The sequence below is a fragment of the Anneissia japonica genome, unplaced genomic scaffold (genome assembly GCF_011630105.1).
Source record: "Anneissia japonica isolate Jap-2015-1 unplaced genomic scaffold, ASM1163010v1 scaffold287755_len519135_cov135, whole genome shotgun sequence".
Taxonomy (NCBI): Eukaryota; Metazoa; Echinodermata; class Crinoidea; order Comatulida; family Comatulidae; genus Anneissia; species Anneissia japonica.
The window spans coordinates 92,450-117,540 of NW_022704004.1; the positions used below are offsets into that span (position 1 = coordinate 92,450).

General features: G+C 35.3%; 2 protein-coding genes across 2 annotated transcripts; one reads left to right on the forward strand and one right to left on the reverse strand.

Moving 5' to 3' along the window:
* Positions 1-265: 265 nt before the first annotated feature.
* Positions 266-5,520, forward strand: LOC117104571 (D-beta-hydroxybutyrate dehydrogenase, mitochondrial-like; the record flags this gene model as incomplete). The annotated part of the gene is given in 4 exon segments (XM_033245424.1): positions 266-478; positions 2,126-2,308; positions 3,050-3,187; positions 3,334-5,520. Coding segments are annotated over 4 exon segments (920 nt in total), but the record flags the coding sequence as incomplete, so codon positions are not given.
* A 1,269-nt stretch (positions 5,521-6,789) lies between these two features.
* Positions 6,790-24,664, reverse strand: LOC117104575 (ruvB-like 2). The gene is made up of 14 exons (XM_033245429.1): positions 24,629-24,664; positions 22,483-22,662; positions 20,276-20,348; positions 19,556-19,685; positions 18,999-19,065; positions 17,385-17,491; positions 15,326-15,419; positions 14,430-14,553; positions 13,531-13,625; positions 12,793-12,911; positions 11,518-11,637; positions 10,574-10,703; positions 9,689-9,806; positions 6,790-8,872 (listed from the first exon to the last, which is right to left on the reverse strand). Exons 1-14 carry the CDS (start codon positions 24,638-24,640, stop codon positions 8,850-8,852), a joined length of 1,392 nt encoding a protein of 463 aa, XP_033101320.1. The 5' UTR covers positions 24,641-24,664; the 3' UTR covers positions 6,790-8,849.
* Between the last annotated feature and the right edge of the window lie 427 nt (positions 24,665-25,091).

Genomic DNA, 25,091 nt, shown 5'->3' on the forward strand with positions numbered 1-25,091 from the left:
TCTAAGTGAGGTGAGAACATTTTAAAAATAAACACCACTAGATGGTCGGAAATGGCACTCACAGACTTTTTTTGCAATTTATTTTTCTAGTAATAAAATTTACATCAATTCTAAATTGCTACGTTGTAATGAAATTATGCGTAGCATTAATGCTACATGCTACGGGGGTCCAAACTATGCCAAAAAGAATATGCTACGAATGGCTGCCATGACATGTTTTCATGTCTCTGTGGTACGGTATTTTATCTTTAATGAATCGTAACAGGATGTGATACAGGTTTTGGGCATGGAGCTGCCAAGCATCTTGATGCACTTGGTTTTTATGTGTTTGCTGGCTGTCTGAAGAAGGGCGGGGATGGTGAACAAGCTCTTGTTTCTGAGTGTTCAAATCGATTGGTTACTTTACAACTGGACGTGACAAGCGATGACCAAGTGAAAGCAGCACTGGAAGTTGTTAAACAGCACCTAACTAACAAAGGTACTAGAATTGAGTCATGAACTTCAACATTTCTTTGTACTGTATATTTAAGTAAAAATTTATTCGATTTATCTTGAGGATATATCCCGCACGATTAAAATCGTAACGGTACTGGGTTTGGTCTGCAGGAGTTTTGTACAGGTTATTCCATTCATGGAAAAAGCCTTTATATTGGAGAAAGTTTACCAGTCGTTAGCCATAGTAGCCTAGGTCAATACTAACTCCGGCTATATAAAATTGATTATATAAGATTGAAAAATATTAATCTTATTATTGTAGTAGTGATACTATGTACACGTTTAGTTATTGTTATTTATTTGTTAACGTTATTTATATTTAAATTGAATGTATTGTTTAAGTATGAATGACTATGTCCATGTTAATTTAATCTTATCTATAAAAATTATATATTTAAATAATATAGTAATAAGCATAGCCGAGGTCTAGCCTAGGTTAGACCTAAACAAGTGACTATATATGTGAGTGTATAAAATTATGAAAAATATGAATAAAACGCAAAATTGTGAAAGAATAAAGGAAGAATAGGAAAGAGATTTAATAGATGTATATTAAAAATTCGAACGAAAATTCGAAATAATTATTTTGTTTACCAATTAAGAGTTTGACATTTATGATTCAGCAATTTCATGTTTTATTTAAATTTTTGATATACACAAAAGCATGTGACATTCCTAAATATGGTCATGATGACATCACATCATGACCATATAGGCACATCATGACTATATATGGGCATACAAATGTTTCGTTTCAAACTCTCATGATTTACAGCAGGGGTGGGCATAAAAATTGGTCGGAAGGCAAAAGTGAATTTTTGATTTAATACCGAGGGCCCCACCCTAATTTTGATGTTTCTATTGTGCTTCCAAAACCTTCATGCACTGCTTTTATACCACTTTATTCTCAGTATTAATATAACTTTTTATAGATGATTGGCATCGGTCCGCAAAAACAAGGTGTTTTCTATCTGGCCGCACACATAGGGTCTTTAATTCATTTTCACAGGCTGCAAAAACACCACTGTCAGACCACATGTGGCCTGCGGGCCGCACTTTGCCCACCTTCGATCTACAGTAATTACAGATGATGATTAGTGGTCATGACTGCAGGGGCGGATTTAGGACTTTGACCCCCCTGTCCCCCTTTTTGGAAAGTGAAAGGAAAAGAAATAATTGATCGGCCAAAATGCCCCAGAGTTTATTATTGGGCTTCTAGAAACCCAACAATTTTGTGGGGTCATGCCCCCAGAACCCCTAGGACAATTTTTTCTCTATCAGCCCCACTTTTGGACCCCTTTAGGTCCCCATTCCGGACATCTCTGGATCCGCTATCCGCTATCTAAGGCTGATTAAAGATGAACTATAAGTCCATAAAAGAAACATAAAAAAATTGTTTCTCACCGCTTTACAGACAAAAAAATACAGGAAAGTTGTTATTAACGGTCCGAAAATTGATGTAATTCAAATGTAGAATTTAATTTGACTGATAGTACATCTTTAAATGGACAGAGCTTTTTTTTTAGATTGGCACATACCAAATTAATTTAGATCCCAATGTAAAATGACATAAATGAATATTGAATAAAAAGATACTGATGCCTTGACTTTAAATTGAATATTTGTTCAGAACTCTGGGGTCTGGTGAACAATGCTGGTGTGTGCATCATGGTAGAGACCGAGGTCTGTTCCCTGGACATGTTTCAGAAGTTATGGGAAATAAATTGCCTAGGTCAAGTTCGAATGGTCAAAGCATTCCTTCCGCTTTTACGAAGATTTAAAGGTCGAATTGTAAATGTCACCAGTTTGTGTGGTATGTACGCAAATTCTTTTTATATTGTCATTTTTTTGCTTGCATATTTTTGTGTATTACTGTAATAATAATAATGCTTGAATATTTACATAGCAGTAATTCCAAAATATATTATCAATGGTGCTGAGCTTTATCGCCCCTGGTCATTAAATAACGTAGTCGTACAGTGGTAAACCAGCACACAAAGTTCAATTTTCTCTGCTCCCTGGGGATTATACCTAGTCATGTGCTACTTGCTTAGTGCATGAAACTAGTACATTCAATGCCACAACATCCTACCAGGTACCCATTTATACTCCTGGATGGAGAGAGAGAGAGACAAATGCAGATAAAGTGCCTTGCCCAATAAGATTTATAGAATGCACATATCCACTACATTAGTGCACAAGGCGCTACAGAAGGAAGAGCCGAAAATTTACCGTGAACCTTAAGCTACCAGAAAAGATACGGTATGCTCTCAACCAAAAGCTTGCGGAGCCTTGCTCCATTCCCCCAACCTCCCCTTGTTCATCTTACATCCACATAACGTATGTATACCAAAGACCAACTCAGCATCATGATTTGTTGCCGCATTGGGTCGGTATGAGTTAAACACCGAGGCGATATATCTGTGCCAGCGACAGTCGCTTCGTTCAATGTTAACATGTTTAATATTCGCCGACCTAAACACTGCCCCTGACGATAAATCGAGTTGGCCTTAATACTCTTGGAAAACACTGAATGCTTGTCTTTTGAATTCAGCTCAGTTGTATACTCCAAGCCTTCCAGCCTATTGCTCCTCAAAAGCTGCAGCGGCCATGTTTACTGATGTACTGCGGAATGAAGTAAAGAAATGGGGAATAAACGTCTCTTCTATAGAACCAGCTGGATTTAAAACTGGTATGAATTTCATTTCATATTATCAACTATGAAAAAAAGTTATTTTTTTAAAGTAAATTTTAATTGATGTGCTGTATAACAAAAGACAACAACAACCTATAATTTTAAAAATATTCTTTCTTTCTATTCTGCTTTTCATACTTCAGCTGCCACCACGTCAGGTCTGATGCAGCAGACAATAACAGATATGAAGGAACGGCTGCCTGCAGAGTTGCGTCCCATCTATGGAGACCACTACTTCAATGTCATGCAAAGTCGGTTGTACAAGGAAAATGATCCCAGATTGGAAACTGATCTCACTTCTGTATACCATGCCATAACTCATGCTCTTCTAGCCAGACGCTCAAAGACACGTTACGTTTGTGGATATTTTGCACCAGTTCTTGCCTGGATGTTCAACCACTTACCAAACCCAGTTCTTGATTTCATAGCCAGTTTTTCGGGAACGTTGGTAACAAAAGCTGATATAGTCCCGAACGGAAACAAAAAGTCACAAACTAGTACAAAAAATGCTGCTGTAAAACAAGACTGAGCGCAAAGTATTACTGTGTTGTAAATTTGTTGATATTTAATTTGCCAAGATCATGCCTGTTTGCTTTCCTACCATGTGCTAAAAACAAATCGTGTTCTCAATGGGTCTATGATTACTAGAAATTTGTTAATTTTTATATTTATTTTATCTCTGCAGATGTAGGTTTTTGCATTTTATGAATTTGTATTAGAATTAGAAACTTGGGTACAAGTATGGAAAAAGAACTGGTTTTAGGAAGAAAGCTTAAATATTTGACATCATGAGACTGCCTTCTGCTCATTAAAACTTACATGTAACATACATCTGAGCACTTTTTAATTACTTTTAAAGATGTACTGTCCCTTGAAATGACCAAAAATAATTTTTAAATTAACTTGTTCATTTTGCAGTAACATACAAATTATTAACTTGAGCATAGAATTCCCAGATTTTTTAACTGGATAACTATAATAAAGATAATAAAACATTTCCAGTGACTGGAAGTGTTTCTATCATTTTTTCACTGTAAAATCATGGTTTTTATGGGTATGCATTTTTTAAATACACTAATTTCTATGTTCAAGTTGATAATTTTAATGTTACTTCAAAATGGGTAAGTAAATTTCAAAAATGATTTTTTTTCGTTTTTTGCAAGGGACATTACATCTTTAAACTTGTGCCAAATTATTAGAATATTAAGTGTAATAAACACTATGTTGGGAGAAAAAAAAAATAAAACAAATTTGGTCATGATAAAAAAATTAGAGACAGGAATTGAACCTATTGGAAGGCAGGCATCTAACCGCAAAGTTGTATCTGTACGTCTCCACTATTATCAGCATTGTCAAGTTGGTAGCGATTGCAGCATTTCAGATAATTGTCGCTTCAGGGTCCCTCCTCCTTACGGGAGAAATGAGCTTTGTGTTGTTTGGAGTGTTTCCTTATCTGTTGTGGGTCCAGGGGTTATAAACCCTGGAAGCTTTCGAGATTTAGCAGTTTTTAGCTCTGTTTTGTAAGTAATTGCACTCTTGCTTAGTGATTTTTTATTAAATTATACTTTGCTACCCATGGTGTACTGATCGGCAATGACTTCCGTGAGAAAATTGATAACAAAGCAGTAAAAACTTGCAAATATTATGAATTTGCGGGATATGGGTTATTTTCCGGGAGATTTTTGCTTGCTTGTGGGAGGCTGTCCTGATTTCCGGGAGAGTCCTGGAAAAATTTTGATCCCTGATACTTTATACACTCCAGTGGAATATTTCGTAATCCAAACAAAACTATTCTTATTTTTGTACAGTAAATAAACTTATTTTTTAGTTAACTTATAAATAATATGTATTGTAAGATTAACTTTTCAAAAGAATGAAACATTAAATGTGGTTAAATACTTTTTTTTTTTTATCATGATTAATAAGTGATTACTCCATACTACTGTACTTTCATCAAATAATGAATTTATATTTTTAAAATGACCAATCGGGTATAGTCATGAGTATGCATTAATACATAATAGATAATTAAATTTTATTTAAAATGTTGAACTTACTTTAATTAGTAGAGGAAGAACAAGTAACAAGCGTGTTGGTGTTGCATATAAATACAGCATTGTCAAAGTTTGAATAAATATGTACAATTTACTTTTTAATTTACAGTAGTTAGTACTTATTAGAGATACATTCCTTAGCATTATTCATTTAAAAAAAATTATTTTTGTATTTTTATGAAGATAAAAACATCCGGATCTATTAATTTATATACAACTGTAATACAATCGGAATGCCATTAAATAAGAAATAAAAAGACAGTGGTCTTGTAAAAATCAGGTATTAAATAAAATGTTTTGTTGAGAAAGTAATAAAAAAGTTGTTGACAACAGCTCAGGATTAAGCATGAACAAATAGTAGGCAGTGAAGTCTCTATTACTAGAAACCAGGAAGCACAAAGTGTGGGTGACAGTGTTAACTCTTACTGGAACATTGCCAAAGTTGTGAGTAAAAGTATTAGTGCATCTCTGTACACAAAACTGCTACATTCTTATGCAAATTACTCAAGTTTAACATTTAGCGACATTACGCTCGTTTTGGGATGGCAAGCCTCAAATATGCTTTGTGTTTTAAGCAATAAAGTAGATTTTTAGAAAATCTACATTTCATTATCTTAAAAAAAAATTATTAATTGAAAGAGTATGGAATATTAGATAGTATAATACATACTCCAAGTATCGAAATGCACGCCATCGTGTTGGGATTCAATATTTGGACATCAATTTGGCATCATTCCTGATGATGACATAATTAACGTCGAAATATTGAATCCCAACACGATGGCGTGCATTTTGATACTTGGGAGTATGTATTATACTATCTTATGAGATTAATCAGTGGACCTTTCGGTTTTATGGAATATTAATTTGTATATTTTGTGGGAAGTATAAATTCCACCTCCAGGTAGTTAAACTGAAGCATTGATAGATTTGATGTCTAAAAATTATGAAATATACCGGTAAATTTGCCTACTTACTTTTGTCTTGGTGCTCAAGTATTTTAAAAATTTTGTATGCAATTGTAAAATGTGAAAATGCTTTTTCATTAAATAGTGTCCTCACTGAGAATTATGGTTTTGTTAGATGTAGGTTTTGTTTAATGTTTATCAAACATTGTTTTCTTGACCGTACAACTAATCACATTAGATAGAATCATTTTGGGTGGAATTCCCTACCCTTCTGAAGAGTGTATCAAGTACTATAATGCGCGGAAAGTTGAATGCGAAAAAAAACAATGCACTTCTGCGGTGGCTTCAGATCTTACAGTGAGGGTGCGCTATCATAACTTGATATCCACACAGCGATGGGAATCAAACCGTGGACCAAGAGATGTCAATGGTTCAGCGCACACATAGTGGCTATCACCAGTTTAGCCGACTGAGCTTTTCCAAAGCAATTTACTTTGTGGAAATGACTGACTTCTTTTCTGAGGGGGCATCTTGTGTGTAACTGGAAACGGCCAACAGATTTGAAAAGCAAAAGTAACATTGCATTTTTGATCCATGAGTAAATTCAATTTGGTTGTAATAAAGAATGCAACAACAATTCAAATTTGTACAAAATCAGTTTGTATTTATATCATCTTCAGGTGAACACATCAAAATATCAACAAAGTACACAAGCACAAAAATGTGCACATCCACTGCCTTCCGAAAGGTGGATTAGAAATTCAATATCCAGTGCCCATTTAATTGTTAAGACTCATATTTTTTTTCAACAAAAAACTGTTGTATGTCTATATATAGTCATGATGCACCTATATTATGGTCATTATGTGATGTCATCAAAACTATATTCAGGCAGATCAAATAGTTTCATCTGATTATTGTGATGTATGAGACACGGTATATTCTTGTAGTAGCAAACCAAAAATTAGCAACCAACAAACCAGTTACTGTCTGATGAAAGTCAATAGACACATTCCACTAGGTTGGTCATGTGACATATAATGGGTATCAATTGTAAACAAGCAGCAGGAGCGACGCTAGGTAATAGCAAAACGTATGGCTTCTTCTGAGTGCGCTGTAAAGCATATATTTGATTGGATTGGATTTATTCGGTGTAAACACCAAGGATAGCCAACTAAAGTTTAGAAGAAGACTTATTTCCAGTGGGGTCCTTCTGGTGGTGATTGGGCAATACACCGGGAGACAATCCCCTACTCTTTTCTGAAGAGTGTACTGCGTTATTAACGTGCACATGGGCCATAAATGCATGTGGGACCAACAGCTTGGATGTCTCATCCGAAAGACCGTGTGTTATTGTAACTTGTATTTCAGACCTCCAGCTGAAACACAAGGAGAGCAACGATGGGAATTGAACCGGGGACCTAGAGATCTCCATGGTTCAGCGCACACACAGTGGCTACCACAAGATTAGCCAACTGAGCTAAGCTGTTGAATAACGTTGGTTGGAATGCCATTAACTATACCAAATTGATTGGAAATTGAGATTTAGAGTTTTGCCATAATGGTTTGCTAATCATCCAAAAGATACTGGCCCCAAACTTTGATTTTTTTGAGAAATTGCTAAGCCTAGGTTCCTGAGTATATACGTCCTGTTTAGGTATGCACAAGCATCTGACCCGCAACTGTGATTTTGACACGCTACGATTTCTAGCTTAGGTTTACAAGAAATCACATAAATTCAAAAGCATACAAAGCACATTGAACGCTAGAATGAATTAATTTGCACTATATTTTGAACAATCGCAGTGCCTTTCCTTGCCATTTATTTCTCATGTTAATGGTGGGCAAATGTTTTCGAAACCATAATAGTACCCTTTCCTATACTTTAACACTGATCGCATTGTAAATTCTGCATAGTGATACCCACTATATGTCACAGGGACCGGCTGTAAACAAAACTCACAGAATGTGTTTATTGACAACAGATCGAAACATCCCAAACAGTACATATATTCTTTGGTTTACTTACAAGAATTTTTTCATGTTTCAACATGCCGCAACATGTTAGAGAACAGATTCTCCAAGTTACTGACTACTTAAGTCAGTAAAATGCTAGATTCAAGAAACGGGTTCAAAACATATTAGAAAGTATAAATGTTTTTATAGTTGCTTGAAGTAAGAAATAGAAATTGATACATTAACTTGTCTATTATCTACCAGTAATAACCTATAAATCACCTTCCTCAAAATTAGTTTATTTATTTATGTTTAGTCAACTTATTAATGCATTCAATTTGTCAAGCATTCACAATTTTTTAAAATGAATACGCACCATTCTAAAATGCTAGCCCATGTTCCATTTTGACTACAACATCATTTGCATACAAACCAGACAGAAACTAGGAGTCAAAAGGATAGCCATAAGCTCATAATTGTTTTAGCTTGTCTCTATTTAGTTTAATATTTATGTAATAATAATAAGTTATTAATTTACAGTATGACCAAAGGTAAGACATGATGAGCTTAGCAAAAAAACATGAGGTAACTGAGTATATAAAAAACAAGGCCTAGATCAACAGAGGTGTGGGTTGACATAGATAAACAGAAAAAAACGCCTGGATCATCAGAGGCTAGGTAAATATTGTGTGATAACCTTTTATATAAGGAATGTTCTCAGTAGATGATGTCACAAAGCAATCAGGATATTTCCATTTCTTTATCTGGAAGAAATTAAAATATTAACATTCAACAAAACATACTACATATCTACCTTTTATTGTTTTTGTTTGGTATGGACATGATGTGAATTGAAATAATGAGAATTGGATAATATTAAAGTCTGCTGGTTAAATTTCAATAAATTCCTATCTGTAGTCCGATGAGTTAAACGAGGTAACAGTGTCATCAGAGTTGAACTACATTCTATCTAGTTCTTCAACAGTGCAAGGCATTCTGTGGTAACAGAAGCAGATGATCATGTTTTGTACTCTTCCTATACAAATTCAAAAATGTAATCATTCTGAACTCTCTATCCTGCAAATACCTAAAAAGAGTAAAAAATTACAAGTGTGTGGAACAGCATGTAAGGCGTTAGGCTTTCAATTGGAAAGTTGTGGGTTCGAGACCGATGCTTGTCACACTGCTTGTGTCAGTGGGCAATACAAGTGGGTACCTGGTAGGAGGTGAATGATTCAGAATGAAATTAGTAGTGCTGATTACACGCACAACTAGGAATACTCCCCAGGGAACGGAGGAGGTTGCACGTTGTGTATGATTGATTCTGTACCCAATAACCTAGGAAAAAATACCTTGAGCAGTTTTATGGAAATGTGCACTATATAACTCCTATTAGTATTAAATAAAATAATAAATAACTAAGAGGCATAAAACAATGAAAAAAGTAAGAGATTATAAGAGTGTGAAATATTAGAGCGAGTGATTATGAAGAGCATATTTGTAGGGAGAGTGAGATTAGAGGAAAAGATAATTTCTGACGGAGTGGTGAGGGATTAGAGAGAGTGTTAATATCTACATACCTGAAACTTCACTGAACATGAATTCCTGTTGGTATTCCTTGAGGAATTGAGTGGATCGCGACACATCCAGGAACAGTGAGTAGACCCGCTTTATATCCTCAATGGCAATTTCTGTGCCCTGAAAAAAGAAAAAAAAAAACACAAACCAAACAATGATGTTAGGCTATAAGTATCAAAAATACATATAATTAGGAAATACTATGTTTTTTTAAAAATATTGTTTAAAATTTATTGCATGAAAAAATGCATTAAACATAGTGACAATGAGTGGGACACAGAACAATTGGTGTCAAGTTTTCACTGTAAAAATATGGGCATTGAGGACAGATCTATTCAGCCTGGCAAGATTGTGGTAAGGAAGAAAAATGGTCTTCTGTTCCTGTGAACAGATCACTATAAGCGGTTGGTGCATCAGTCGTGGCTTGGTGTCCAAACATTGAGGCCAGGGGTTCAAAAGTGTCGCTGTGCAAATCACTTGTGTCTCTGGGCAAGGCACTTTATCTATGCTTGTGTCTCTCTACCCAGGAGTATATGGGTACCTGGTAGGATGTTGTGGCATTTCATATGCTAGTATAAGCGCACAACTACGTTACACTCCCCAATGGGACAGAGACGGTTGCACTTTTTGCTGGTTTGCCAGTGATCAGAGGTTAACACTCATTCAATTTGGAATTGGCACTATATAAATATTTGGCATTATTATTATTATAAGAGTTCTAGCAGAGAGCAAAAGGAATAATCATCAGCAACACAGCAATGATGAGGCAGGGTTGAGTTAAGGATGATTGATTATTCCAATGAATTTCACATGAATCTTGCCCAAGCGATCATAAGTCATGACACTTGTTAAAAACTGATTTCTTTATTTCTACATTATTGCTTTACCTTCCGTTTCCGGCAAACCAGACTGGATGCTGTGATCAACTGAATTGCGTAACGTAATGACGTTTCCATTCCAATACGAGTTAAAACAGTAATAGCATCATCAGACATCTCTACATCTTCTTCCTCACACCTGAATATATGCAAGACATATTTTTAGTACAGTTAACAACAGTAAGATTTTACTCCTGGTTAGCCATCTTAAGTTCACATTAAATAAATTTAAGTTCACATTAGGATAAATTTGACCAAGACAACAGGTAACTTGACCGTGGTTAAATCTTAATGCTATTCGCACTTTGATTTAAATATGCAGTAGGTTTCAGGTGTGATTTATTATGAATTGTTTAGCAAAAATTATGATTAAAATATTTTCATTGAAGGGCAAAAAAAAAAAAAAAAAATATGTGATCTTAGTGGAAAAACAGCCTATTTTTTTTCCAAACAACCTATTTAAAAAAAAAACTGAACAACATTGACTGAGTTAAACAGACCAGGGAAAATGTTACACTGGTTGTAACCAGATGCAGTAGTAGTTTTACCTATCTATTAAGTTATCTTTAATATTTGGAATGTTACAAGTGCTGTTCTATAGATTTCAATTTCAAGTTTTACAACTACATACATACTTCCTATTTTTGAAAAGCTTAGCATTGACCTTCCTATATTCCATAGTAGAATTCTGAGACTTGGGCGGAAGAGTGGGGTGTATAATATCACAATATACTGATTTAATGTATCCAAAATTTTTTTCAAGCAATAGGAGGACCAGTGCTGCATGTGTGCAAAAAATCATAACAAACGTGTTTGGAAATTCATCTTTGGTGACGTCACATGCACATAGACAGATGCATACATGCACACACATACATACACTATGAAGATCGCAATGGTTCCTATTAAAGTTAATAGGAACCAAAAAATTCAATTGAAACAATGATGTATACCTGATTTTAATGATCTGTTGGAGTTCTTTCTCTGAATATGGACTGGTGGAAACAATGAGTAGACGGTCCAGCAAATCAATAGGAATTCCATGTGGACTTTGATGGTTTGTGCCACGAATCCTGGAAACAAAATAATTCAATGTCTTTTAAAAGATGATTTACTTAAATATATCCTTAACATGTTCGCTGCCAGAGACGAGTATACTTGTCCCACAGGGTGTTTCTGAGGGTGCTAGGGACGACTGTACTAGTCAAAATAGGGGTAACATTCTAGTGTTTATTACTTCTTTGTTATACATTTCAGAACCACAGACTCAACGGCTGGTAATTCAGGAAAGACACACCTTAGGTGATAACCTACAAATAACGTATGTACGTTTGTTGTGTTATGTTGCCGGCAGTACACTCGATTGCACGAGTGGGGGCCCTCTGAAGATTTACCAACCCATGCAGAAAGCGGAAGAGAAAATTTGCACTTGGCAAAGGCAATAAAAAGTGCTGTCCTCGTGCCAGCGACGAGTTAACTTGTCCCCTAATATTTCCCCGCCAATTTATTAGACACACCATTTTGATGATACATGATAAAATTTCAAAAAGGTATGTTTGTACATCTATAAATAGTTTTGGCATACGGAAAGACACCTAAAAAAAAAAAAAAAAGGTCTGGTAGTCTAACGTGTTAATAGCAGATTAACATCTATATTTTTTTCAAATATCTAGTTTGTAACAGTTAAATTGTATTAATGAATTGTACTGTATGCTTTTAATTCCAATAAAGAAATTACATAAAAAATGTATCAACAATACTACATGTCTCCCTCCAATTAAAAACCAATTTTTTGGGACTGGGATTTCCATGGTCTTAATAGCAGGTTTAGTCTTTAATTAGCATAATAAAGATAAAAGACATTTGTTGATAATTGATTGATTGATTGAATTTACTTTGTTAATTTGGGAGCACAGAAAAGAGGTCTTTCTTTGAGGTGGTCTTTCAGTGGAGGAGTCTTCAATAGAGAGACACCTGTGTATTCCCTTTAATTATCTTATTCAATATCTGATCATGGTCATCACCACAGGCTGGTTGTCAATACAGGTGTTCACTCATACAGGTGTACAACTGCTGTCTCTTGATTAAATTGAAATTATTTGATACTCTTTTTCAAAACTGACATACTTGAATTAGTAGGGCCTACTTTAATTTTTCACTTAGAACGGGTCCAATACAGCTCATCATGGTGACAAGTGATTGTGACAACAGGCGACAATGTTACTCACCTTGTGATTCCTCTGTTGGTGGCCATGATGAGAATCGGTGCCATGTCACTTTCCAAGGCTCGGTTCAGAAAAGAGAAACACTCAATATCAAGCATATGCACTTCATCTACAAACAATACCTTTAATCAGAGAAAAGATAAAGAGTGTCGCATTAAAAACATGAGAACCAGGCCTGATGAGCACATAGGTACATTAATAAAAAAAAAAAGAAGAAATTGTCATATTAGCAAAGGTAAATTAGTCACATTAACGTGAGGAATATTTTTTCATAATTAGCAATAACACAATATTTTCCAGTTATTAAGGAGAGAGACATCATTATGGTTGCATCACTTAAAAGAAAGTCAATCGTACATTATCAGCAAAAGGTAACATTGTCATATTAACTAAATTAAAATATTTGTCATATTATTAGAAAATAACATTGTTATATTGTCACAATATTAACAAGACGAACATAATATTACAGTATTCACTATAAAACATTATAATATTCAAAAGGCAATTACCACAATAGAAAAACTTGTCACATTATAGCACAAAAACTAACTTTATTAACATTAACAAACATTGTCACATTATAATCACTGTTAGAAAATCTGAAATGATTAATCTGTAAATAATGATAAATTTCTGAACAAATATTTTTGCACTAAGAGCAATGTTATAAACAAATATATTACAAATATATTAACATAAAAACTTGCAAGGTAACATAACATTATCATTGCAACTTACCCCCGGAACTATGTCTGCCTTTCCTTCTTCTCTCCATTCAGCAACTTTAGCATTGATCTGCTCCCTAACTTCAGGTTTAATTTCGCCAGTGTCGCCTAGAAAAAAAAAACACAAGCAAAGTTTTCCTTTAATAACTTACATAAAAGAAGAATGAGCTCTTTGCCAAGTTTACTACTAAGCCCGGCACTCACTCGTCGTACGACGAATGTAACTTCCTCCCTATAAGCGCTGGACGACGCGATGCTGTCTGTTGATTGTCGGTGGTCGTCTGAACAGATAGTCATTAAAAATGATCCGTTGCAAGTGCATTGTTGCGTTGCGCCCCTCATAGAATCGCGTTGGCCGACGACTGTCAGATGCAGTGAGTGCACGCCTTTAGACAGAGTTGAGAAACTAACAGGAAAAACAAACTTGAAAAATCATACGATAGGCAAGGGCGCCACCATGGAGTCAGGGACTATGTAACACGGATGTTGTTTCACAAGTTTTGGGCTCAGCTATATCATTGTCCTATTATCTTTGTTAATAATAATCAATAAAAAATATTTATGCAATACATAAAATAGCAGAATAAAATTACTTTACTCAACATGCTTCACATTATTATAATCGTGGAAGCAGTTTGGTACAGTGGTAAAGGTTTGGTTTTCTAAACTCGAGATCGGAGTTTCAATCCCTCACTGTGAATCTCCCTTGCGTCCTTGAGGAATGCACTTTATCTGTGTTTCTCCTCCCCACACCCAGGAGTATAAATGGGTACCTGAGGAGGTTGGAGTTAAAAAAATATGGAATTTCCTCAAAGGCATCGTTGCAATGACTGGGGTAGTAATGTTGAAAAATGTACATATTTTTATTATAATCAAAGTAAAATCTTAACACTACAACAGTATCAAGCTTACCTGAAAACAGGGCGAGAAATCCCTGTGTACGACTATTAATAACATCAATTTCGTGTAACGTGACGGTGTGAACGACCTCCTTTCTCTTCTGCAGCTCCCCTTCAGGACACTGAACAAACTTAGTCTGCAAGTAGAAAACAAAAAGATTTTTGAAATCAGTGCAGCCATAGCTTGGTGGGCTGAGATACAACTTTTGTTACTGTAGGTGACAATATTTTTCTCATGATTACAAGCACCTCTACTCCCTATGCCTATATTTTTTTTTTCTCACAACTAAAAGACACTCCACTCTATATGTTTCACTTTGAGATTTGTGCTACAGAACATTGCAGGGTGCAATTCCGGTCTGTGTGTCACTTGCTACCGAAGAAAAAAATATGGAAAAAAATAAATAGATGTATGCTGGCATGTAACATGAATGTCTATACCTCTGCACGGTACTGTAGGAAACTTTATTTCAAAAAATACATTTTCAGATGATTTCCTATATCTTGTGTTTCAAGGGGAAAGTGCAATTGTTTTGCTTATATTTTTTACACTGAAAATGAGAAAAATCAGTGGTGGACACAGGAGGTGACAAACGAGGAGCTTGTCTCTGGTAGTAACCACAAAATAATGAAGGAATGAAATCATTTAGGTACAGAATAAAAAGGTTAAAACTCCTAAGATTTTAGGAGGCATAGCCACAGTATCCATCCTGCTGTCAGGTAAGGGAACATCTCAAAATATTCCTTTCTTGCCTATGATTGCCACAAGTGCCACCACAGCAAAAAATTCTGGACTCATCGCTGAAAAATATTTATATATTAGTACCACAACAGAACCAATATATCATAATCTTTGCATAGATAATGAGCTACTTAGCACTAAACTAAGGTAACTACAACTGTGCCCACCTGAGGCCCCATTGCATCATAGTCACGGGCACGGGTGAAACTTCGGCCTAGTTTGGTAATTTTTCCTGTAGCTTTATCGATTGTGATAATGTCTCTAATGTAAGAAAAAAAAAATGGAACAAAATATGTTAATAAGGAAACACATTATAAAAGTAATGATATTTTAATTATTCTGGACAAACATAACAAAGATGTAATGAAAATTCTTTTATTGGTTACAATATATATTGTATAAAAACACAATATATAGCAATTATAAGAATACCTTGAATTTAGAATAAAAAAAGTATAGTATAGTATAGTATCTGTCTCTTATACACATCTATAGACTGCTTTTTGTGTCTTTAAGGCAAGTAATGTCTGTTTTGTGTCATGCTGCAAGTGAACACCACTATTATTCAATCCTTCGAGGTCTTGTTACCTGAAGATGCTATTCTACTTGTGTCCCACCTAGGAGCCCTCTATAAAAATTCCCGTCTCATTGCAAATGAAAATGTCCTTTGGTTCAAGTCCGGGTGCCATAGTGGTTAGGCGGGTAAAATTTGGTGCATAACTGTTTTCGTTGGATTTTGGCTGTACAAGTGGTGCAGATTGATATTCCACCAGGTAACATTTTTTTACCCTTGCAAAATTTAAAAAATAAAAGATAGCCACCAAAATGGCTGCCAAATTTGACAATTACCCATAATTCCTATAATATTTATATAGAACAATATTTTTTTGGTCTATACTATGGTTTAAGAAGTCAAACACATTGCCACCACCACCAAATGTCAGTTTCAGCCTCATATGGCTGTGAAAATCCAAAATGGCCACCAATATGGCTGCCAAATCTAGAAAAAAATCACCAATCTCTCATAATAGTTTACATAGAATGACAGCTTTGTCTCTATACTAAGGTTTTGAGAGGTCAAGCAAAATAGTGGCAGCACTAATATCAAAATCAACCACCTGGTAATGTAAAAAATGCAAGATGGCTGCCAAAATTAGATAAATCAGAAGAATTAGTGGCTGCCTCTAAAAGACTTGATCCATATATCTTGACAACGGAAAATCACAGAGACTTAATTTAGTCTCAAATTGTTCGGAATATACAAGTTTCTATTTGCTCTAATGTAACATTTTGCCAATAAGTAACAGCAAATGGCATTTCCGACCTTTGACCCTAGTTCAAATGGGCAAGGTTTTTCATCAGAATCATATTATATTTGTCCTTTAGGAAATTACAATGGAACACAATTGCACTACAGTAAACATTCACAAAAGTTAATAGACGCATATGAATATAAAATAAAAACAAATTACTTATAAACTACTAAATATATTTTGTACTGCAGCCAACTGTAAGTTGTTAATCAAACATTGAGTAAGGCAAAAATGAATTGGACAATCTTGAGGTTCTACACATTGAGGTTCTAAGTCATTATTTCTGTGCAGAAGGTTTTTTATTGAATTAAAATTCAACAAAGATAAAGGAAGCGCCGAAATAGGGATAACAAATATCACAGCAATATGAATCGCAACAACAGAATCAAGACAATGACACTGGTAAAAGGTGCATTTTATTGAGGCAATAGAAGGCGTTTTTGAAACATACTTTTCAAAAGCACCTTGTCAAAAAGGATTTGTTTTTGTTTTATGAAGATAATGCCAATTGGACTGTGAACACATGTTGGTTCAACAATCTTTGATTTCTAACATCACATGAATGTTTATGTTACGAGCAGTACGTTGAGAGCGGTCGGTGCACTGCACTAAACATTGTGTAAGCTTCATAGTAACACTATTTCCAATGGCTGCAATACGGAAGGATAGTTCACAGCGTGGCGTGCTAGACCTTGTTAATAATTATTGGACAGGGGTGATTATTGCTTTATTTCTACTGGAAATTCTTGTTTATTAACTGTTTTTTTTTCGGTTTGTAGAAGTTGATTTAGTGATGCTAAACTACATTCAGCAATTTAATCTGCTATTGTGGTGATAATTTGTATACACAGATATTCGAGAGTTAAGAAAATAAACACAGCATCGGTGAAAATAATAAAACAGTATTACTCACCCAGCTTGCACTTTCTCCTTTGTGAGGGATTCAATCATTTTTGTACCAAGATCATATATGGTCTCCATCTCTGTTGTTTTCAATGTTAGCTTGCCAACTTTAGCACCCTGAAATGTCAATAAATATAACACGATTTAAAAGAAATTCAGGAAAAACCTAAAAGATTAAATAAAACAGGGGAATAATAATACAGTAGAACCCCTCCTTTGGGACACCCCTATTCAGGGGACACTTTTCCGTGAAACGAAAGGCAATATATCTTTTATCACTATGGCTGACACCTATTAAGGGGACACCCCTATTAAGGGGATGGGGACACCTTCTGAGTGTGGCAAATGGTCAAATAACCCCTATTAAGGGGACACTTATTTTTATTTTATCATTGTATCACAACTACAGCAGTCTCAAAGTAAGAAAAATTCATTCAACTTACATTATTATATTTTAACATATATATTATCATATTTAACGCCTTTTTGAGCAATAAACCAGAATTTTGTCCACTGAATTCTTAGTTGGTATAGGTTATTGAATACTGTGTTACTTCATATAAAGCCAATCTGGTCAATTTTGACCCTTGACCATGGGGATTTCTTTTCCCTTGTTTTTCGTGTACTTTCATAGGATTCTAATACATACCATGCACCATTAATTCTAGGTCATTACTCGATTCATGCTACATTCATCCAATAGAAAGCTCAATATTTTAAATAAAAAGCGGAATATTTGGTCACTAACATTGCATCATGCAATAATATTGGGAACATTTTATTATTATTCTTTTATTATTTAGGCCTCTATCATTTATACAGCGCCATTTCATTGTAGATAAAAGTCGCTCCTTTTCCACTGGTCATTGGGTCCTCATGTTTTAAGTGTTGCTACTAGTAAACACTGCAGGAATAGGCAACCCTACCAGGTACAAATTTATACTCCTGGGTGGTAAGAACCCATGCAGCGATTGTTTGATGAAATTGGGAGGGCATAACACGTACCATACAGGCCTGTATGGTCTACCTACTGTACGAGCCCGACCAGATAGGTGATTACAGGAGAAGCAATGCAGATAAAGTGCCTTGTTTAAAGACCGAGCAAATTGCTTATACAACATATAAAACTATTGTTTTAATTACATTTGTGCTGATTTCATATTATAAAATTAATTGTACTGTATTTGCATTGCAAATTGTCGCTATAAATAAGTCCTAATTCTACTAATAAGCTGATTCCTTATGTTAATAAAAATAAAATTATGCAGAATGCATGTCATTGTTGTATAAAAACATGCCAAAAACCCCTATTAAGGGGACAATTTTGCATTTTTGGTTAGTGTCCCCTGAATAAAGGTACCCTATTCAGAGGACACCCTTATTAAGGGGACACTTTTTCTGGTGCCGAAGGCGTCCCCTTAATGTGGGTTCTACTGTATGTCAATTACTGTATAAAGTATTATATATGTGAAGTTCTTTGAGAAATTCTGTTGTATAAAGCAACAAAATAATATAAATTCCTAACATTACCATTACTAATATATAATTAGTGCAATTACACTTACCAAAAACAAAAATCATAAATGAACTATATGTACAATGTGCAATCCCATTAACTACTCACCGTTCCTGTGGCTGGTCTATCTATCTGGATTTCAACAACTTCACCTTCTATAATCTCTGTTTCCTCCCTTTAGAATAAGAAAAAAATTACAATATGAATTAAAAATTACTAACCATCAGGTCAACAACTTTTTATTATTGAAATATTACTTACAGAAATGTACAATTAAGTAGAACCCACCTTTGGGGCACCACTACTAAGAGGACACCACTTTTAAGGAGAAACATTTTTTGGCCACAAAATGAGGGAAAGTATATTTTTTAACACTATGGCTAACTCCTGACACCCCTATTAAACAGACACTTTTTTGGTCCCAAACATGTCCTCATAATAGGGGTTCTATTTAATGAAAAAAGAAAACATAGACTGCTTTGTATGTGAGTATCTGTTTTGCAATAAAAAAAATATACCCTAAATGAAACATTTTATACATGTCATAGAATATATCTTTCATGTAATTTAACATTTTATTTCCTTCAATTCTAAAGGCTGAAATAGCAACATTTATATTTATATTTTTTTATTTATATTTAAAGAGTTTGAAAAGATAAATTTACTTTATTCGAACACCGATTGACCTCCTAAAGGCCTGAGTGAGAGCCTCTGTCTTGCTCATCTCGAGTGAGTATATTTCACTACCAGCCATCGCTGTAAAGGGTGTATCTTGGCCGAGGGCTTGGGCCATACCTACAAAATAAAACATAACAATTGATATCAATTGGTTATTTTTTTTCTTTTTGGAGAAATTTTTTATTTGCTGAAATCCTGTTTATCTGGGATACCACATCTGGTACTGAAAAAAAGTTTTTTGGAAAGGGTTCTACAGAATGTATAGAGCAGCAAAAATACAAAGTTTTACTAGATTTAGCCATAATTGTTTAAAATCTACAGAATGCTGTCTAAAGAACACTGTGTTTTCTCTGAGTGTATGCTCATTAATGTAATCTTAATTTGTCAAGAATTTGTAAATATTAAAAAAAACCCATTTTTTTATAGTAACAATTTTAATGTGTTTCTAATAATATATTGTAGTTAGTCTTTAATTATATTTAAATTATATTTTCATGTTTTTTTTACAATTTTTTTTATAATATGTGATTTTTTTTCAATTGGTAAATTAGATTTTTTTTGTAAATTAATGTCCCAATTCAGTTACATTATTTTATTGTACTGTTAACTGAGATGACATTTTTGGTTGTATAAATTAACTAAAATATATTTCACATTATGAACGATTTCATGGACAAAAGAATCTTGCATGGTCATAGAAATCATACCCATTGCAATAGCAGTCTTGCCTGTCCCTGGCTGCCCAGCAATTAACACAGCTCTTCCAGCTATCTTGCCTTCCTGAAAAAAGTTGCATTAAACAAAACATGTTTTATCATAAAGAAATTTTTCAAACATGATAGATTATATAGTTTATAATTCAGACAAATGTTTAAACATATTTAGAATGTTTAGGAGGCAATTATCAGAGATACTATCAAATTTATGCCCACAAACCTTGTAGTTATTAGTATTTTTCTTATCAAGTACATTTTTTGGTGATGTCACACTCAGAATTTGGTTAACATACAATATGCACACATCATTTTTAAGATTACGACACCTTTTTCTCCGTATAAAAAGCGTATAACCTTCCCGCCCTGCTTCCATTGATGTACAGTAGGCTACATACACAACAGCCGTATTGTTAGTACAGTATTGCCTATAGTAAACAAGGTACAGTACATCCGTAAATGGCCGTATTTTCCTTGCAAGCGAATCGTTCTTATTTTAATAGATTTGTTTTCAAACTGTTTTTCCAGGTGCTCGGCTGTCATACATTACTGTGTCCTAAAACATTATTGAACTGTAGCCCTACAGTACATTACCTCCACTTAGGCTTACCCCCGCTACAGGCAAGGCAACAGAAGGTGATCAGCAAACATGCACCTACCTCCACAGGTGTTTATGTCAACATTTATTGTATATTGTTAGCTAACCAACTGCGCATATTCCTTGGTGAAAAATGAGACAAATAATGTCCTGGGGTTGTCCCTCATTTGCAGTACACGAAATTGAGTACTGTGTGACGCCATGGCCGGTTGCGTGTGAAGAGCAACACGTAAGGGTTCAATTAAAGTCAGGCTCCGGAGGAAAAACATTTTTTTGATATGTTGTAGAACTGATTTTTAGAAGACAGAAAAAAGTAGTTAGATCAAAAACTGAGCAACGGTGAATGAGATACAGATTTTTGAATATTTAAAAACTGGGGGAAAAGGTGTGAAAATGAGCGGTTACGCCCCTTTTCCCCCAGTTTTTAAATATTCAAAAATCTGTATCTCGTTCACCGTTCTCCAGTTTTTCGTCAAACAACTTTTTTCTGTCTTAGAAAAATCAGTTCTACAACATATCAAAACATTTTTTCCCTCAGGAGTCTGACTTTAATATTAATGTTATTGTTGTTGTTATTTATTATTATTTCTATCATGTATTTGTAAAATTTTGATATGAACTTGAGTAAAAAAATCAAGATTGAATAAGTGTTTTTTTGTCAATAAAGTTTATATATACTGTATTATGCATTCAGAATAATTAACCTTATAGCGACTGACAGTGATAAATATATAAATGCGAAGCAGCGTAGTGAACACCTATGAAATAAAACCATTAAGGATTATTGCTGCATTGCCTGTGTACACTAAGACCTTGGCATTTCTTTCTATCACGTGCCTCCCTACTGCCTGACTGTATTTGCTTTCTCTTAGTCAAATGGTCAAGCCTGAGATGGGGTTCAGAGAGGGGCGCCGTACAGTACCAATCGCCAAATATCACTGCCATGCTCGCTCTTTTGTTATGTTGATGGAACAAGTCTTCTCAGAAAATCATAATGTAATTTGGCTTACACTTATGTATGGGGTATTAAACTGCAGCACTTAAAATGTACAACATTGGTCATTTCGCTACCTGACCCACCCAAGGTTTTAATCATACATATATCTTGATGTTGCTGTACTCCCGAGGTCATCCAGGCATCTTAACAACCAACTGATAAAGAATTATGGAGCAATAAAGAATTAATATTATATTATTATCTCATTTCATATGCCCTTCTGGGCCTTGCCTATGTGGTCTAGGCTTCATTAATATTAATCAGTGCAAGATTCGTTAGGTTTGCTGTGTGCGTTCAGAGCTTGGCAGCCAGCAATGAAATATTCATCGCCATGTAAACACTAGGCAAGTTTATTCGCTGTGAATCAAATGCGTCGGTTGCCTTTCTGAGCTCTGATTGGTTGCAAAATTTTTTCGCTTCGCAAAAAGTAGAAACAGTTCGAACTACTGATTTTGCGGTAGCGAAAAGTTTCGATAGAAATGTGAATGTGCATGCGCATGAACCAACAATTTTGATTTGCGCGAATAAATTCACTTAGTGTAAAACCGGCTTTAAGAAACACTGTATAGATGTTCATGGTTTAGACAAAATTCATTATCAATTCACCTTGATCATTTCCAGCACTACACCAGCTGCTCTTCGAGCTGCCACTTGCCCCACCATGCCCTGAGAGACAGCTCTGGGTTCCAAGGCATCATCCAAACCTAACCCTCGTATGTGAGAGTGAGCACCAATCCTCTCAATACGTGTTACCTCACGAACCTCTTGAACTTTCTGTGCCGTGTTCTGTTAGAAAAAAAAAGAAAATAGTTGCTTACAATATAATTCTACACAGTCCTTCGCACCAATAGTGTTTTGATGTGCAGTGACATCTTGCTGCTTGTGAATCATATTGCGCAATGTGTGGAACGGTAAACTCCCATGCTGCACGGTGAATAAAATTACAGGGGGTTCTCAACTATATTTGAACAAAGTTTGTGGGCTGAATCAATTTGAAGGTCCACAAGCAGCTAAGTGAAATAGGGTCTGGAGTGGGGTGTGGCCACTTTGGCTTGTTCATCATGTGATGAAGGCATTCTCGACATCCAAAGTTCATTCTTTAATTATAATAATTATTTATACAAGGGGTCCGACATGTCCGACTGTGAGGGGTCTGATGGAAGGGTCTTAGCCAAGTGGCTGATGCAGCCTCGGTCGATGGCCCGGAATAAAAACTCCCTTTTAGGGGTCACTGGTTGGGAGAGTTTTTACAGTTTACCTTAGGCCTAGCCCAGACTTGGCCTACAGTAGGCTAGGGTGTCCATAAAATGAAGACCGAAGACCCCTATTTTTTCTCTTTTATTTTGATGACAATACAGCAGGCTGTCACAAAATCAAAATTATGAAACTTTTTGGGCATCTGTTTGTGAAATTTTCACGCTGCTACCCTCTAAACGAAAGTAAGGCTTGGCTTAGCGGTATGTGTATTTTGGGGGCCTACAAAAACCTTGAATATTTCATTCATAACTTGTTCCATGTTAAAATAAACAGTAGGAATGCTGTAGAGCGACGGATATGTGCAGCATCGGTCATTTGGTAGTGACACCAACATAGGATGGATGAGATAATTAAGGGTCTTCGTTTTATACTATAGACACCATATGGGTGTCAACAAAACGAAGACCGAAGATCCGAAAAATGAAGACCCACATTTTTTTTCTCTCAAACTTGATGAAATATATGGTGCCTATAAAACGAAGACACTTGAAAATTTCCCAGACGTCCCCAAAAAAATTTCGTAAATTTGATTTTGTGACAGCCTGGCGTATTATCATCAAAATAAAAGAGAAAAAATAGGGGTCTTCGTTTTTGGGTCTTCGGTCTTGTTTTATAGACACCCGCCTAGAGTAGACCTACCCGGGCCTTAGTACAGTGGTCTGAAATGCCATGTGCTTTTGACTATGTATGGGATTGGCAGTCAAAATAACATTAAATCTGCTTTTTTAGGGAAATTATTTTTTTTTAATTTCTTGATTAGATTGGATTGGATTTATTTGGTGTAAACACCAAGGATAGCCCACGAAAGTCTAGAAGAAGACTTATTTCCAGTAGGGTCCTTCTGGTGGTGATTGGGCAGTACACCGGGAGACAATCCCCTACTCTTTTCCAAAGAGTGTACTGCGTTATTTAACGTGCACATGGGCCATAATGCACACGGGACCAACGGCTTAAACGTCTCATCCGAAAGATGGTGTGCTATGTAACTTGTATTTCAGCCCTCTAGCTGAAACACAAGGAGAGGCAGTGATGGGAATTGAACCGGGGACATAGAGATCTCCACGGTTTATTCAGCGCACACACAGTGGCTACCACCAGATTAGCCGACTGAGCTAAGCTGCTCTCTTCTGATCCGACGACGTGCGTCGGACGTCAGGAGGGTCCAGGGCTGTAAATTCCCCCCACCCTGCCGCCACTACTGATCTGACATAGGCCTAGGCTAGGCCTATTCCCTCAGGCTTCTGAATGAACTAGCTAGGCCTACGACCACCAGAAGTGGTGGTGCTTGGCAACCAGTCCAGTCGTCTCCTCAACAAGCGTGGCTCACCACTCTACAAAATAACAGTCCTGACCTGGCGTAGTTATTAATACTTTGTAAATAAATGTTTTTATCGAGCAAAGAAAATTCGTATTATAATTAATAGTGTTATTCAAAGACAAACACTAATAAGAAGTATCATTTATAAAGCTATTATTTAATGTAAAATATACCTACCGACGCTGCCATTTTGAGTTTTGTGCCAGTTATTGCCAAACTAATGGGGGCGCTATTTTGGTCTGGCTCAATTACAAAGTGATGTTGTGATTTGTTGTCAATTTTGTACAGTAGGCCTAATCGTAACCACCCGTGTTTTTAAAATAAGTTACAAGAAACTCTAACCCTACCTGCCATATTAGTCAGCTTGTCATATATATCTTTCCAATTTACTTTAAATTCTTCATTAACATATTAATTTGTTGAATTAAAATTGTGCATACCCGATAAGTAACTACATTTATTTATTTATTTATTTTATTTCTCTTTCTTTTTTCTTTCGCAAAATAAACTTACTCTCAACTTGGCACCCAGCTCGTGAACAGGGGAATTGGAGACCACCTCCTACACCACCCTTAAAAAAAAAAAAAAAAAAAAAAAAAAAAAAAAAAAAAAAAAAAAAAAAAAAAAAAAAAACAGTATA

Excerpts from the sequence above, each read along its gene's own strand:
- LOC117104575 (XM_033245429.1), bottom strand. Across the intron at positions 10,704-11,517 it reads CAACAGATCATTAAAATCAG|GTGTGAGGAAGAAGATGTAG; the intron begins GTATACATCATT and ends GCATATATTCAG. Across the intron at positions 9,807-10,573 it reads TGGTTTGCCGGAAACGGAAG|GGCACAGAAATTGCCATTGA; the intron begins GTAAAGCAATAA and ends TTCTTTTTTCAG.